This window comes from Montipora capricornis, chromosome 12 (assembly GCF_036669925.1).
Source record: "Montipora capricornis isolate CH-2021 chromosome 12, ASM3666992v2, whole genome shotgun sequence".
Classification (NCBI taxonomy): Eukaryota; Metazoa; Cnidaria; class Anthozoa; order Scleractinia; family Acroporidae; genus Montipora; species Montipora capricornis.
Genome location: NC_090894.1, coordinates 8,013,181 through 8,030,680, shown reverse-complemented (window position 1 = coordinate 8,030,680; position 17,500 = coordinate 8,013,181). Strand labels below are relative to the sequence as shown.

The 17,500-nt window shown below is 41.8% G+C and overlaps 3 protein-coding genes across 4 annotated transcripts in view; 1 reads left to right on the top strand and 2 right to left on the bottom strand.

Moving 5' to 3' along the window:
* Nucleotides 1–3,876, top strand: part of LOC138027018 (protein draper-like) — a 5,966-nt gene extending 2,090 nt beyond the window's left edge. Inside the window, exons 2-3 of one of the 2 annotated variants that reach the window (XM_068874503.1) lie at nt 663–790; nt 1,516–3,876. In XM_068874503.1, the coding sequence (XP_068730604.1) occupies nt 698–790; nt 1,516–2,982 (1,560 nt within the window). In that variant the 5' untranslated portion in view covers nt 663–697 and the 3' untranslated portion in view covers nt 2,983–3,876. The remainder of the gene's footprint in view (nt 1–662; nt 791–1,515) is intronic. The other variant, XM_068874504.1, reaches the window with a different exon arrangement.
* Nucleotides 3,877–6,664: 2,788 nt separating this feature from the next.
* LOC138027761 (BTB/POZ domain-containing protein 6-B-like) lies at nt 6,665–8,071 on the bottom strand. Its single transcript, XM_068875365.1, has one exon. The coding sequence runs from the start codon at nt 8,027–8,029 to the stop codon at nt 6,665–6,667; it is 1,365 nt and encodes a 454-aa protein (XP_068731466.1). The 5' UTR covers nt 8,030–8,071.
* A 536-nt stretch (nt 8,072–8,607) lies between these two features.
* The window catches only part of LOC138026339 (leucine-rich repeat-containing protein 74B-like), a 19,571-nt gene continuing 10,678 nt past the window's right edge, over nt 8,608–17,500 (bottom strand). Inside the window, exons 8-13 of the mRNA XM_068873649.1 lie at nt 17,415–17,500; nt 16,192–16,270; nt 15,968–16,063; nt 13,940–14,164; nt 9,096–9,181; nt 8,608–8,779 (exon numbers count right to left, since the gene is read on the bottom strand). The exon at nt 17,415–17,500 is cut by the window's right edge and continues 30 nt beyond it. Coding sequence (XP_068729750.1) covers nt 8,728–8,779; nt 9,096–9,181; nt 13,940–14,164; nt 15,968–16,063; nt 16,192–16,270; nt 17,415–17,500 — 624 coding nt within the window. The 3' untranslated portion in view covers nt 8,608–8,727. The remainder of the gene's footprint in view (nt 8,780–9,095; nt 9,182–13,939; nt 14,165–15,967; nt 16,064–16,191; nt 16,271–17,414) is intronic.

The window sequence follows — 17,500 nt, the reverse complement described above, 5'->3', positions numbered from 1 at the left end:
TTTTTTCCATGCTATTAAATTCTAAAAAGATGAAATAAATTTCCTTGTAACTAGTGAGAAAACAATGCGCACGAATGGAAATGTTAAGAATCCCAAAGTACGTAATTTGAGTGGGCATTTACGAGGTGAACTGTTCGCTTGCTTCCTGTTGACAACTTTAAGTATTGACAGGTTGTGTTTTCACTAGGCCGATTAACTAGCTGAACATTCTTTCTAGGCTTTGTTTACAAACCGACTTTAAAAGTGACAACTAGACTACAACTGTTTCACTAACCCGCAATCTAAGCCGCTAACTCATAGGATTCAAATTGCAAAAGCGCGCCATAATAAAAAAATGAAAGGGGCCGTAGTGCTTGGAATGACTTCTCTTGTGATTATTTTCGCTGTATTTTTGGCAAGTAGAAGGAGTTTTATTCAGCCAATGAAGCTTATGTCCTTACAAATAAGGATGATGCGACGGAAATGTTTTAAATAATTCTGTCAATCCAACAATGAAACAACATTCAGCGCCATAGGCGCAAGACTACATATGTGTAAGCTTATCCAAGACCGCAATTCTGTTTTAAGGACCTGGCCGAAGAAATGGAGAATCCAGTGGGTCGGGGGATTGTAAATCGAAAGAAATGACTGTTGAAATCGTTTTCCTTTTTTAATTTCTCAAGCTCAACCACGAGGGACTTGTCTGGAAAGAGGGAAAATGACATCACCAGATTATTTGGCAGGCTTCTGTCAAGACGCGCGGCATGATTGGCTGCGGTGTTTATCAGGACAAGTTATACCATCTCGCGAGGTAGTATAACTCTGCGTGAATTTCCGCTCGTAAAGGCGAGAAAATCCCTTGTTACAGCTTGCATTTTTAACTAGCTAAAACCAAGACGAGGTGTTTTCATTGTATTTCCGGACTTTTCCGGCTTTCTAGTTAAAATTGTCCTAGTGAAAACACAACCTGAGCAACGAAAATCGTTGTATCATCACGGCAATTGACACACAGTTTGATCACTTTGATGACATTCTACTATTTAATTTTGCAATGCTTCAAGCCTTTCCTCAATTTATTTTTCTATGGATAGAGAAGCAAGATTTCAATATCCTTCAACGTTGCAAGTTTACCGTGACGATGAAAATCGCAGAATAACTGTAGAATACCCGGTCACTATTGTGTTCTTGTAGCGGCATCGTTTGAAGAACGAGGCATATAACAATATGCGAACAATTGGCCGAGTATTCTACAAGTCGCTATCTGGTAAGCTGGATAAGTACAAGCATAAGCAACATGCGGTGGGAAGTGCTTATTGTACGACCCCCACGACTCAAACAAATGGTTCTCAGTCTGTGAAAAGTTGACTTCACCATTCAAATGTCCCGCCGTCACTTAATTTACATTCCACAAGTATCGCATTTGTTGTGAATAGTAAATGTTCCACCGAAATCATTGATTGTTTCCTTGTCAGAAATATTCTATCATGTATGAAACAGACGAGTATTTGCTTTTTTAACCCCACCTCTTTCTTATAGGAACCGCTCAAATTGAAGTCGTTGAAAATGCAGTTTTTAATTGTCGTGATTGCTGTGGTAACTCAAGCCTCGGCCCTCATTGATGACCGACACTGCTTCGTGAGACAAAACCGGACCTGTTACCAGTACGCACTGACAAGGAGGCAAACCCTGAGCTGTTCTGTGAATGGAAAAATATTCAAGCAGTGCCAGCAGATATGCAATGCTGCAAAATGCAACATTACGTGTTCTTCACCGCATGCATGCAAACAGCAGTGCTATGGCAGCCTGTGTGAGTCCCTGGATTGCAAGGCAAAGAGTTGCCACCAATATTGCATACGTGGCCGTTGCAATATGAGATGCACCTCGGACGAGTGCATTCAGACTTGTGACGTCGGAGGATGCGAAATGAAGTGTCCCGAAAATGCCAAGCGTTGCCTCCAGAAATGTCGCCGAGGAAATTGCAAAATGCATTGTCCGCCAGGGGTGCAATTTTGCCACCAGACATGCGAATCAGGGAGATGCATTATGCTTTGCGAGGGAAAAGAGTGCACCCGTTCCTGTCGCAAGAGCGAATGCATCTACAGCGACCAACCAGAAAATGTCACTGCTTTAGCTGTTGTATCAACTTGTAATCAGGCTATTGCGCGAAGGGAAAATATTTGTTATCAGCATTGCATAAATGGAAACTGTCAGCTCGAGAAAGTTGAGAGTTTTGTAATGCACAGTCAGGTTTGTTACGGAGGAAACTGCAACTTGAGATGCAATGCTGGTGCAAAATGCAGCCAAGTTTGCGTCGGACGTCAATGCCAGCTCATCACTTGTACCTCGGACATTTGCATTCAAGAATGCATCGCAGGAGGATGCCACATGGAATGCTATTCTAGGATCTGTACTCAGATTTGCAGAGGAGGAAATTGCAAGATGGGTTGCTTATCTTCCAGTTCGAAACTCTGCTACCAAACTTGCACTGGCGGAGGTTGTTTGACGTCGTGTGAAGGAGAAAACTGCAATCCAAGGTGCTTTGGCGGACAATGCAAGCATTCGGTTTACCACCCTCCTGGTATAACAATCAAGGCCACTTGTGACAGCATGGAGGACGAGACGTGTGTCCAAACTTGTCAGTCGAAAGTCGGTTGTGCCCTGGCAAACAGACCCAGGAACCCACCGCAAATCTCCAACCAGACTTGCAACGACGGGTTCTGCTACTTGAATTGCACCGGTTCAGACATTTGCCATCAATCATGCAACGGCAAAAAGTGCTACACAGCATCATGCAATGCACGAGAGTGTGATCAAGTCTGCAACGGTGAAGATTGCGGGTTAATGGAGTGCGATGCCGAGACTTGCACACAGAAGTGTTTTGGCTGGGGGTGCCATCTAAAATGCCATCCGTCTGTGCAGGTCTGCAATCAAATCTGCATTGCCGAGAAAGGGAGGTGCTATCTGGAATGCTGGGCACAACAATGTGTTACCACATTACTTTAACTAAAATATTTAATTTTAAAATTAAAAAACCTGTATTGTACTGAACAACCTCTTTGTTTAAGACAGAGAGATATTTGATAAACGTTAGAATTTCAGTTGTTTGGCATTTTTATTCTTATCAGGAGGACAAATTCACTCGAACTTGAAGGAACTAAAACGAAAAGGTCAATCGACCAATTAGAAGCGTATTCAGAGCCACCTCAAATTTCTGATTTTGCGAGGTGGCTCTGAATCCGCTCCACTCAAATTTTTAAAACTTTGCAAAGTCTCATCATGGCCTTCTGGTCATTTTCCAGCAATAAAAAGATGGTGGTCACCGAGTTCGTTTTTCAGATGTGATACAGCGTTGTAGCGTAAATCTTTCTAAAGAGGTCTTCAAAGTCTTGAAACTGCTTTGAGCAACTATAACTGAAAGATGCATCGAATATTTAATCAAGCGTAAACATTAAGACGCTATTATCTCGCTAGTGCAAGGCTTAAAACATAACTATCACAAAACAGATTTCAGTTTTTAAAGGAATCTTTTTCTGCTCCATCCTGGAGACCGTTTCTGTAATTCCTTTGTAAAACATGGCTGCCCTGAAAGAATTGCTAATCAGGGCCCAGTTGTTCAAAAGCCGATTAACGCTAATCCCAGATTAAAAATTAACCAAGGAGTTTATTTCTCTACTCGCAAATGCTGTTCCACGCTGATATTCGGCAAGACTTAACATTAGAGGAAGTCAATCTTGAAAAACAAAATTAGCAAAATAAATTTTCACCAAAAAGTTGAAAAAATGAAACCAAAGTTCACGCTAATCCTGGATTAGGTTAACCGGCTTTCGAACAACCGGGCCCTGCTGTATACCTGCGGTCTTTTAGAAAATTATGATCCAAGAAAACAGAAGAAAAGAACTTCTTGTTGTTCTTGTGCTTGTCACGCTTTTGTTTATTTTACTGGGGTCATGAGCGAGTGTGAAGTCAGATTAATAATAATAATAATAATAATAATAATAATAATAATAATAATAATAATACGCATAGACCCGATACGGGTAAAACACTGGAATATACATAACAAAATAAATTCTATTTAATCAATTTCCACTTATAGCTTTCTTTCGAGCTCGGTGCTCCTTTTGTCGTTGGTAAGTTGCAATTCGATTAGCATTCACAATTCCACAAACATTTCCAGTGGTTCTTCTCTAGAGTGGTCGGTCGACAACCAAATCTTGCCATCGATCTAAGATTCTTCCAGACTTAAGAACACTTTTACAGGTGTCCTTGTAACGCAATTTCGGTCGACTAACAGGACGAGTGCCTTTATCGAGCTCGCCGTTCATGAGGGCCTTCACGGGACGATCGTCATCCATCCTTGAGACATGACCAAGCCAGCATAAACGACTTTTGATAAGCGTGTCAGATTAAGCGTAAGGTGATTCCCTAGTATTGCACTGCGCATCCTGTTCTGCGCATAACACAGCGTAGGCCACGTTCGTATTCAGGCATAGCTACGAGGCTTTATGGTCGAATGGTCTCAACGAATATTTCTAAACAAAACAGTGTTTAAATTTAACCGTAGAGACTCGTAGCCATGTGTGAATATTGATATATCGAACGTGGGGGCGAAAACATTTCAAAATGGCGAACTTTCGAGCGGGAAAGCTCGCTAGAAAAAAGAATGGCCGTTTTCAGAGCACAGCAGTAAAGGGCAAAACGGGAAACTTTTTATTTAGACTCTCACAAAACAAAAAGTCGAGTGATAGCCTTGATGATGCTAAAGTGTCATTTTAGTCCCTGAGTGAAAGTGAAACTGCGCTATCGGGGAGACGTGCTGTCGAGGGTTCGAGCTTGGTTTGCTTTCTGTTCTCTCCTAAACGAGGTTGGTGACCTATCCTTTTTTTGGCATAACTTCATTATCTTACTCCTCCTCTTTGTGTTGCAAAAATTTTTACAAAATTTACTTCAGAAAAAAAAGTTACAGGGAAAAAAGTATTCGTAGCCATCACTCGTGGACACAAAATGGTCTCCTCGAGATCACGCACCCGAGGAATATTTGTAGTCAGTGCCTTTTCAAGACGTGTGCCTGTGCTATAAAACAAATATTAAATTACTCCTTTTGAACAATACAATACACCTGTTTTGTTATTTCAAGAATTACATCAAAGCTGTGTTACCTGTTCCTGCAAAACGTAGCGTGAACCGACGGAACAAACTTGTCCTTGATAGATGAAGTCGCAATGATTAAATGAGTAACTTGAGCAAGTTATATCTCCCAAACGAGCTTGGTGACCTATTTTTTTAATTGCACATTTCGAGTCACCATAATGTAGGGAACAATCGAGAAAAGTTTAAAGAAAATCTTACGACAGCTTCTATTACTAAGGAATCACTTTAAAGCAACGTTCAAGAGTTTCCTTCCACGTTCTTGCTCAAGCGTACGAGTCCGATTTTTTTGTGCCTGTTTCACGTTTATGGTTTGTGGTCCTCGTAGCCTTTTGCTTGCGCTTGTGACTAGTTTCACATGAAAAGCAGGCTTAAAATGAAACTCTGAAAGATACCATCTTTGATAGCACTTTCTCCTATCAAATCCATACAGAGCACTAAGCTACTCGGCTTGACAATCAATGGTACGGTAACGTGGAACGACCATATAGAAGAACGTATTAAAAAAGCGTCTAAGAAACTGTACGTTCTTATTCAACTTAAGCGTGCGCATGTTCCTACTTCAGATCTTGTAACATATTTTTGCGCATGTATTAGGTCTTCAGGCTAGATTACGCTTCTCCTGTTTTCCATTACAGTCTACCAAAGTATACAACACAATACAATACATACTTAATTGACCACTCCCCATAGGGGCTTTTCAGGGCCAATGAAACAATCAACGAAACAACAGAACACAACAACAACAACTGTTAAGAATCCCAACTGGCCGGAGGCAAACTAGTTGGCTATTTACAAGTGCAGTTGGGAAGTTGCACCAGGGACTACCAGGAACAAATTCAGCAAGTGGTCAGAGTGGGTCTTGAACCCGGGATCTCCGGATCGCAAGGCAAGTGCCCTAACCAATGCCACACTGCCTCCATCCAAGTCGAGCTCGAAAGAGTGCAAAGGAGGGCCCTATCATGCATTTTTTCCAGGGTGCACTACTCGGACGCCCTTCAGTTAGCAGGGCTTGAGTCCATCAGGGCCCACCAGGAAAATTTAACAGAACACCTGTTGAAGTCTATTGTTAATGACACACGTAGTAAGATTACAAGCCTCCTGCCTTCCTCAGTTTCTATCTCATATGAGCTGAGAAGGCAGAGGAGGTTTGCCACGCCTCTTGTAAAGACAAATAGATTTGGAAATTCATTCATCGTGAAGAGTGCGAGGGAAGCATTTAAGTAATTTCTAAGAGTAGTCGCTTTGTAATTTTATAATAGTAGTACATGTATTTATAAATCATTTCTTATATTTCTTACTTGTAAAGAGGCGCAATTCAGTTTTTTTAACTGCAATATTTTTCTTAATAAACACAGTCTATCTATCTATCACGCCGTACGAAAGTTCAAAAACACTTGCTTGATTGCGTGTGCTCGATTCGCGTCGCTTGACGAAAATCTAATATTAATCGAAATACGAAGAAGTCACTTCTTCTCGAACGTTATGATTAATTTCCAAGTCATTTCTCAGTCACAGATTTGAGAACATTATAGGGTCAATCTAAGGAGTAAAACAAAACCTCTAGTACTTGCCTCGATTGGCCCTCAAACTTAAAGTCGATTCCATCGCACTTGACAAACTTCATTGGTACTCCTCTGTTTGGAGAAGCTCGTGCCTCGTTTGTTCCCACTATATTGATCTTGGCATTGAATTGAGTTTCTCTGGAAACAAGAAAGGGTTTTGGAACAAGTACATCAAATCCAACTCTATTGGCCAGCTCCCGAGGGAGAATTCCTACTGTGAATGTTCCCCGCATGTTAGCAACTTCCTCTTTCAACCCTCGGCATCTGTAAACTCTGAGCTGCACCAAGAAGGACTTTCCCACGTCTTTATGCGCGTAAAGACGAACCCCTGCAAAGTACACTTCTCTGCTGGTTAAAAACTTGAGGTTTTCCGACACAGAAGTGAAACTTTCTGAACTTGGAAATATATGATTTTCTCGGTATCTATAACAGCGAGACAACTCGATATGTGAGTTTTGGAACTGCAACAGCGGTCCGCGAGGAATACACGAGAACTTCATCTCAGGATTAGCCACAGCGCCTTGTTTATGAAATAAGTAAACTTGAGATATCTCTTTCTCTGTAAGTATTCCTGTAGGAACTACGATTTCACTGAACAGTCGAGGCGGGATCATAGGAAACCGGATCAAGTGTATTGCGTTGTTCAGCACTCTTCTTATCTTTTCCTCAGTAGACTCAAATCCTCGAGCTTTGCAATTGGCAGATGCCCAGCGCATTGCAGCTTTAAAAACAGCACATTCCCCGTCCACAAGGGTCAGCGAATCTCTCTTGAAAAGAGACGAGAGTGTGGCATGGCTGATCCAAAGAAGACCCTCGGTGTGTAGGCAGGCACTCGTTTTCGCGTCGAGGAGTTTCCAACACTGCTGTTCAAGATGCGATTCGGAGAACAATCTTGCATGCTCCAAGATCCTGAACACATTGTTCTCTCTCAACTCCGTCTCCAGGAATTGGCAGCAACTCTCAGTCAGAAACGGCACTAAGTACTTCTTTGACAAGTACAACAACTCGAAAACGTTTCCAGAGGTCAAGTGCAGTTCATCCGAGTATAAATACCGCAGCAAATCTAGAAAACTTCGCGGGTCGCAGTCGTCGAGTGGGATCTCTTCTCTGGTGTCAGCCATACTGCTGTAGAACATCGCGCGAAAAACCGGGCTTCCAAGCGACAGAAGAAACTTATGAGCGTGTATAGTGCCCTTGTCTTTCTTGTCCATGGAGCTTGAATCTGTGATTACGAACTTGATATCGCTCATGAGTGGATTATTTATCAATTGCGCGGCCCTCTCGCGAATGCTTCTCTTTTCTGTTTGCCAGTTATCGTAAATCGTTGCAAATGCCATGATTTGTCGAAACAGAAACCTTAGCTGATCAAATCTTTTACAAAAATCGAAGCTATGATGCACAGAAGTTTTTGTCACCAAAATAACTGAAAATCCCGTCAGTCCTTGCTATGCAAATATTCTAGGAGCGCTCCGTTAAATTCTCGAGATTCGTGTTGACAAAACGACCCCCAGGGGGCCAGATTAGTATGGAGTTTTTTTGTAAACAACTCTTTATTGGTTATTAAGTATGGTCTTTCGTAAGTCAGAAACCTTTGAATATCAAGAGATGATGTGTCTATTTACTTAGTAAAATAATTCGAGGGCGTAAATTTTAAGAGTAACGAAGTCTGAGAAAGGGTTCTTTCAAAGTGGCCAACCGATGACCTGTTTGAGAGTTCCTGTTCTCTAGGAACATTTTACTTCGGTATAAATCAAAGAGATCTTGTATTAAGTTGCAATAACTGTATTGTTTGTGTTTATTGGAAATCGTTATAAAAGAGTATGTTCATCAAAACAAAAGCTTTAAAATCAACTGCTTCTTTTAAATAAAGACAGCACGGCACACAGCGCAGCCGGGCATGATCTCCGACAAAGTAAACTTCTTTATATTTTAATGTTGTATATTTCTCATTTTGTACAAACAAATAGGAAAAAAAAAAAGAATTTCAAACATCTCAGTCATGATTGTTTTGCCTACGATAGTCGTTCAATCTCCATTAACTCTCTGCATCCTCTGGGGATAATTCTCGATATCCTAGCATCTTACTTCTGCAAAGAATGGAGAAAATCGTAATCTACCTCATAATTGACTACTTTAAACACAAAGTATTATAGAGCATGATACCCAGTAGTCAACAGGGGCCGACGCCACATCAGGTAAATATGGGGGCTACGAGCTTCTCCCGCAGTTGTCGCTCGGAGCTACTGTCTTACCTCATTTGGGGTTTATCCCGCGGAATACCAAGCTCTATACTACTGTTGGTGTAAAAGAATTTGCTATTCCCCCCAGCCTTCTTTCTCCATGATGTCAGCTATTTCCAAGCCGTAGCTGTTTCATCGTTTTCCCGTACTTCATGGTACTTACGTGTAATTTATAAAACCATGATTCCATGGATCGAGCCTTGTAAGCAATCGGGCTGTTTGTTCCAACTTAAATTCAATACCAGCATTCTGCGAAGAATGGCAAAAAATTGAGTAAAAAATCATCATCTTAAAATCCTACAAAACAATGTATGGCTTGTGGAACTGCAGAATACAGTCGGCCGCCATGGTATTCTTGCAGTGGCACCGTTTGAAGAACGAGGCATATAACAATACACACCATTCATTGGCAAATTCTGCAATTTAGCTTGTGACTGTTTCTCTGTTAACAAGAAGTAATAATAATAATAATAATAATAATAATAATAATAAATATGGCTTTATTACAGTGTTTCCACTGAAAGGTGGCTCTTCATTAGTAAAATTTACAACAATAACATTTAATAACAATGAAAAATTTACAACAATAATAGTAATGACCATAGTGATATTAATAATGTATAATGTTAAAGACGCTACAGCAAAGGTATATAAATAAACAAAAATATAGACAAATCAAGAAATCAAACGTGCATTTGCCCTATTTATCAGATACTTCCTCACTTGAGTTCTAAAATCACTAAAAAAATACAGAGTTCCTTGCAGCAGAGGGTAATGAATTAAAAACATTGGAGAGAGAAGGTGCTAAAGAAACCAAGATCAGGCCGCAGTAGCACCATCCACTGGATAACTCAATTGGTTTTGCCTGTGTTTATCCCCTGGATAGTGATTTATCCGGTGTATAGCGTTATCCACCATTTGAACAACCGAGGCCAGGCCGGTTTCGCCGGATATTGAAATCGGGATTTTACGTTTTAATCGAACTCAATATTAGTTCCGGAAAGGAAAGGAACTTTATTTAAGTGCCTAGTCGTTCTAGCGCTGGAGCGCTAATCGGGGACACTGTAAACTGAAATGAGAGGGGAAACCGGAGTGCCCGGAGAAAACCTCTCGGTGCAGAGTAGAGAACCAACAAACTCAACCCACATATGACGCCGAGTCCGGGAATCGAACCCGGGCCACATTAGTGGGAGGCGAGTGCTCTCACCACTGCGCCATCCCGGATTTTCTTAATTAAGAACCTTACAAGTAAATAAAGCCGCCAGGAAGCCAGTTTTCAGATTTTGAGTTAGATTTGAACATCCGAATTTGCAGACCAAGGCAGGTACCCACTATAAACCTCCCCCTATACTTCCCTAATATTTTTCGCTTTTTCAGTTGGAGAACAACCAAGCAACGAAATTCACAATTTTTTTGCATTACTCTCTCTCTCACTGAACATTTCTTATTCTGGTGCGAGAGTAATCCTATTGCTCAACTGGAATACTATCCGACCCGAGACGGTTTCTCAACTTGCTTTGGGCTCCACAAAACCATTGTTGCGGGACAGATTTTGCACACACAGCTGCAGCGTTTTAAATTCTTTATTCTTGCATGGAATTTCGGTACTCTGGCGTTGCCGGCAGCCAACTCTCTCTCGCTCTCTTTAAAAACTGGCGTTTATATATGCTCTTGCTTAGCTATGATTGGTCAAAGAGCTTGCAAAGTTAAACGAACGTGATCCTAACACTTTCAACAAAGACGGAAAAGCTTGTGGTAAATACTTGCGGTGCATACTTCAGCCAAGCAAAATTCGAGTTGAATTGTTGGATAAGCTGATTCCGCGGTCCCTAACTTTATGCTAACCTATGCGGACTAACCGCGTGAAAACTAACACTACAGATAATTACGTTAAGATAACTGACATGGTCAGAGCCGCTAAGAAAGAGCCGCTAAGACGGTCCTCGTGTCTCCAACAACATCGGCGGAAATTCGGCTGTCGCCTAATGCATTTTCTCTTAGGAAAGTTACTTTAAATTAAGTGCGAGCGACCGGAGGTTGTTTGCGACACATAATTTGGTTTGCACGTTTCAATTTCTTACCTAAGTTCTTAGCACCGTGCATAGAATACTTTGCATACAATAAAACGATCATGAAAATATTGCTTGTGTGTGGCATCCTTCAGTCTATAAGACTATGGAGTAGCACCCTGTGATTTGGATGAGGAGCATCGTCTTGAATGGCTAAAGAGACCAATTCTGGAAGAGCAGCTTCTGCTGCAAAACTGACAAACAAGGACCGAGGGCTGCTGTGAGGTAGAACAAGTTTGCTGTCTGGCTGCTCTTTTTGCTCTGGCTCTATCATATGCAGTACGAACTGCCTTCTCCCCACTTTCCAGACCTTGTGAAACAACTTGTTTCCACATAGTTCTGTTGCCCGCAAAAGCTTCCCATGACTTCGTGTTGATGTTGCACGCCTTCATATCACGCTTGCAGACATCCTTAAAGCGAAGGTGAGGTCGACCTCTTCTTCTTGACCCCGTTGCGAGCTCGCCGTAAAGCAGGTCTTTTGGGATGCGGCCATCAGCCATCCTGTGGGTATGACCTAGCCAGCGTAGACGGCTTTGACGTAGAAGTGTATAAATCGATGGAATCCCTGCTCTGGAGAGGACCTCATTATTTGGCACTTTGTCTTGCCAAGTAATTCCAAGAATTATACGAAGACATCTTCGGTGAAAAGCTTGGAGCTTCCGTTCTTGAGTGAAATATGTTGTCCAAGATTCACTGCAATAAAATAAAGTGCTGATGACACAGGCCTTGTAGACATTGACTTTAGTGGGTATTTTCAGGTGTTTGTTTTCCCAAACTCTCTTGGCGAGTTTGGACAGAGTTCTGAAAGCCAAGGCTATGCGCTTACTTATTTCCACATCCATAGATAAGGTGTCAGTCATTGTAGAGCCTAGATACTGGAACTGATGGACAACTTCTAAGTTTTCCCCATTAATTTTCAGAAGAGGCTGGGCTGGTGTAGCCTGTCCCATAACCTGGGTCTTCTTAAAGCTGATTGTAAGGCCAAACTGATTACAGGAGTTGGAGAACCTGTCAAGTAGCCTTTGAAGTCCGTCTTCTGAGTGGGAGACGAGAGCTGCATCGTCAGCATACAGTAGGTCTCTGATATTGACTGTCCTCGTCTTTGACTTGGCACGAAATCTCGAGATGTTAAAGAGATGACCGTCAGATCTTGAGTGGAGGTAGACGCCATCAGTTGAAGACTTGAAGGCATGTTTCAGGAGCAGAGAGAAGAAAATACCGAAGAGGATGGGAGCTAACACGCAACCCTGCTTTACACCACTCTTCACTTCAAAGTCGCTGGAGATATCACCATCAAACTGTACAGTGCCTCTATTTTATTGCTTAAAATATTATAAACTATGCTTCAACACCATGTCCATGTCCGGATATATCACTGTGTCCAGCGAATTGTAGTCTTCTGGCCTGAACGGTTCAGGGTTTAATTCTTGAAGACAGCAGTGGGAATGCGCCCGGCATGGACGCGATGTGGACCTGAGGCCCGTTTCTCGAAAGTCCCGGAACTTTACGGGCCATTTTCGGGTGACGGTCACAATTCCCTCTGTATCTCAAGAACGGATGGAAATTAAGTCGTCAAACTTCACAGTCATTTTGCTTTTTGTTACCTTGAAAACATGTTAAAAGATCGGCTTTCCTGAACAAGCAGTTGACAGGTTCACCAATGGCTTAATTCGCCTTTTCAGGAGTCCATGACTGGGAGCTTACAACTTCATTAGAGAGCCTAAATTAACCGCCGCTCATAACGATTTCATTAGTGAGGAACTACTACACTTTTGTCATATTAAAAAGCTTGGAATAGTGGTGAATAGTATGTTTTGAGATGAAGTCCTCGTTGCCGTTCCCTTCGTCGTTGCCAAAGCTCCCTATTAGGGACCTTAAGATCTACGACGGCGACGTCAACGAAAACGTCACCTTAAAATATAGCTTTTCTCTACCATAAGTCTTTCGTGATTATTCCTTAACGTTCACGTCGTACAATGTGGGCGAAGTATTATAGAACTAAATCGGCACGAGCGGTTTCAGAGTGAAAAATTGAAATAGAGAATGCAAGGTTCTGGGTTCCATGCTCACGTTGTCGTCAAAACTTCAAATTTGGTGATTTCACGTCGTCGTCATGCAGAGTATCGCAAAAATATGCGCTAAAATGCGTGCTGCGTGCAGCATGATTATTCAAGTTATGCTCTTTTAACCAGTGATATCATTGTTTTGTGGCGTTGTCGACGTCGCCGTCGTAGATCTTAAGGTCAGGAGCCCATCTGGAGCGTGCAACTTCCATACAGCGCCGGTCTGTGAAACGGTGTTTTCACAAGTAGGTTTATTTTTAGACTAGCCCTTCCCGCGAATTAGGTCAAAAAACAAAGGCAGTTCCGGTTCGGTGACCCTATGACTTCAGCTTAATTTCTTGTAATTGGTCATCGGGCTCCTGTGGGAGTCTCATTCGCGGGAAATTCAATCTAAAAATAAATCGGTCGGTGAAAACGCCGTTACACGAACACAGTAGAGTTGTAGGCACCGGGTCATGGACTCCTGTTAAGGTCCCTGATATCGTATTTGGGGAACGGCGTTTAAATTACAGACCGAGTTATTTTGAGATCGATTTTTCCACGAAACCAGACCTTTCCAGCTAATCAAAAGGCTTGCATGAGAAATTATCACCCGTGGGATTGAGAATGGTCATTCGTGGAAGCCAAATCTTATTGAAGATTTCGTCTAAAAATAGCTTGATCTGTGACAATGCCGTTACATAAACCCAACCTCGTTCCCAGGGATTTTCTCCGCCGAGGAGAGGGTGGGCCTCCGCCGAGGAGAGGGTCGGCCCACCCCCTCCTCGGTGGAGAAAAGCCCTGGGAACGAGGTTGACATAAACCCAGTATTGCAGTTGCAGGCCCCATTTGGGGTCCTGGCCTTTCTTAATGAAAAGTACGCTTTCCATACAAACCTTTAAGCAAATCACAAAGTCATTTCTTGATATTGTACGCCCGCTGTGGGAGTCAAACTGCTGACAATATTCCAACCACTGCTGCTGATTTCTTGATATATAATTCCTCACTAAAATTAATGGATGTTTAACACCAGGTTGCAGGTTGGCAATAATCTGAATGTCAGGTTTCACCTCTCGCACTTCCTCCAACAGTTGGTCGAATCCTTCGTCTAAATATACGTCCTAGAAATTAAAGACCAAGATGGTAAATAGTACTTAAGAAAAATAGAATAGAAAAAACAATATGAATTGAGTGGTATACTTGAAATTGAAGAGGTTTGTTGGTAGAGATCGGAGCTCGAGTATACGTACCGGTATCCATCTCTATGTGTATTGTGTCGCATGAAACTGCATAGACCTAATCAGCTAACGCAATGCTGTACCCAATTCAAACACTTTTGGAATAAAATGTTTTGCTCCAGGTATTTCCATATCATTTAAATACGAATGCTACCGTCATTATCATGCAAATACGATGCACAAAGAATCTTAATCCCGGAAGATTTGAATTGGGTACAACACTGATCAGAGTTTGTCGATTTGGCCTATTGTTGGTGATCATGATATTGACGGTGATGTTGATGATAATGACGGTAACGATGTCCGAAAATAAAAGGTGCAGAAGACAGCAGCAACAATTCATCTCCACCGGGTAAACCTCCTTTTAAGGAGGAGGGTTTATTTATTTATTTATTTATTTATTTTGAATTTTAAAAAGAATTCAAAATAAATAAATACCCCAACTCCCAACTCCACCCTCTCCAAAAATTTCCAAATTGATTGAGGGATATGAATTACCTTTTTATGCCGGTATGGACATCCATTCCAGTCCAGTGCAGGCAATACCGATTTAAAACACAAAACACTATCAGCAGCTCATCAAGGAAAACCTTTATCTCCCATACTTGGCCCAGGAGTCAACCCCTTCCCGAGTAGATTTATTTATAGAACGCCTCCCTTGGGAGCTTCAGCACGCCCCCTGCATGTTAAAAAAAGCCAATCAAAACAAAGCTGTCTCAGCATCAAGGGAAATCTGACACTTTTCGCGGGAAAAACCTGTTCCTAAAAATAAATTTACTCGGGAAACGGTTGACTGGCTTACGGAGGGGTTTAATTAAGGAGCAACGGTGGCACAGTCGGTTAGTGCGCGGCCTTGGTGCAAGAGGTCCCGGGTTCGATCCCCGGATCTGGCATCATTGTTTCTATTTCTTTCCTCTCTGTGTAGCTTAATTAGCTTTAAATACCCGTGAAACGAAGCACTGGTGGAGAGCCGGGGAGTACAATGAGCGCTCCGCCGTCGATCTCAGGTTTGTCAATTGAATTACTGTTTCGAGTTATCGACGCTAAATATGGTCGCTTTACTTTCTTTTACTTTACTGAAGAAATAAGCGGTGATAGAGGTTCCCCTCCATGAGCTACTGACACATCTTGATACATCTGTCATCTGTGGCTTTTGAGTATGAAGAATAGAATACGCCGCATTTTTATTTCTAGCAGATTCCGAACAAGGCATTGTTGCTTTTTGGTGTTGACGGTAGTGGTGGTAAAAAAAGTAAAGTAAAGTAAAGTAAAGTAAAGTGGTGCATTTATATAGCGCCCTTATCACTTACGTCTCAAGGGTGCTTTACAATGATCAATTTACCCCCAGCGGACTGGAAGCATATACAGGCGCAAATTGCAGCCGCTTCTAAGCAGTCCATGCATGCTGGTACTCATTTCACCGACCTTGGAAGGATGGAAAGCTGGGTGAACTCTAGCGGCAAAGATGGTCGCCAAATATTCCAGTCTCGGCAGAACCGGGAATGGAACCTGGGACCTTAGGGTTGGAACGCAGAGATCTTACCACTGCGCCAACCCCTCCGCTCTCCACGCTCTCCGTGGTGGTGATGATGATGATGATGATGATGATGATGATGACGTTGATGATGACAACAAGACGACGATTACTATGACGATGATGATGATAATGGAGACGTTTAGTCTGACCTTTAAGTGTAGTTCTGTCAACGCACTATCTGCATAGTTTTTCGCCGATGATAAAATGGCTTTCGCCCCTTCATTACCGATTGGGTTGCACCCTATCTGTAGAAAAAAGAAAGGAATGTCAAATAAACTCTGATATGCTAACGTCGGAGTTCTTGTCTTGCACCAAAGAGTAATGGCAAAATTGCAGGGAAAAATAAAGCGCTCAAGTAACTACAAGTTATTACCTTGAGAATCTCCAGCGTGTTATTACCTTCCAATCCTTTAGCTATACACAAAGCACCCTGAGTTGTAATTCTGTTGTTACTGCGAACAAAGATGAGAAGGCCGTGGTGAAGAACTGAATTTTATTTCGTTTCGAATTGTGCAGCAACAAAAGAACAGAGTCGAGGTTCAGGGGAATAATTTGCATTTCCTTTGTTTTGAACAAAACAATATGCTAATTATTCCCCTGAACCTCGACACTGTTCTTTTGTTGCCGCACAATTCGAAACTAGCCTATTGGGGACTCTGTATACGTACATAAATCAAATCAAATCAAACAACTAATAGAGCGGGTGTCAATTGACTGTTGAAAGTAATTAGTGAATTGATTTGGTTTTCCATTACCTCACTCAGTGCTGGGTTCAAATTTCTCGCGCCATTTTTTCAACCAATCAGAACTGAAAACAAAACCAATCGTGGCTCGCGCGTGCACATTTTCCCGCGGTTTTTGTCGGTTACGTGTAATTACTTTGAGTTTTGATTGGTTGACTGGATTGTCTAAAATTGTAGGTTGGTTTTTGACGAGAGGGGAAAACCGGAGTACCCGGGGAAAAACCTCTCGGAAAAGAGTAGAGAACTCCAACAAACTCAACCCATGTGTGACGCCATTTCCTGGGAATCAATGATGAGAGGTGGGTGCTCTCACCACCGCGCCATCTCTGCTTCCTGGAGATGTCTTTAAAATTTCGTGAAAAAAAACTCTTCAGCACTCCAGAATTTATTATTTTAATTGGTTTAACACCTTTAAGACGTTTAAAGCCACGTTTAGGTGTAATACTGAATCATGACCGCGCTAATCTTTTATCCTAACGGTACGTTTGCAGAAATTTTACTTTTCAGTGAACCAGTTTCACTCTCACATAGGTTAGGAGTGGACTAAGGAAAATCGTTTTCAAAGTGTTTCCCGTAATTTGATAATAGGTACGATTAAACTGAGTACTTATCAAGTATACATGAAGTATAGTTAATTAAAGAAACTACAATAGTACGAACAGTAAAAACAAGGTTTGTAATTCCGCCGCTGGCACCATGTCGATTTGTTTTTGAAAGGAAATCAAATCACGCAAAAAAAGAACAAAATAATGACATGAATCAGTTGCGATCTTTCGTTTTTACGAGCACAGTGACCAAAGAACTCGAAGAGATATTTCAGTTATTTTACTATTCTCTGCATATTTCAACTCACCTGATATCTAATTCAAGCAGTGTATTGTTTGCTCTAATGGCTTCTCCTAAAGCTACGGCTCCGTCATTAGAAAACCCATTGTAAGC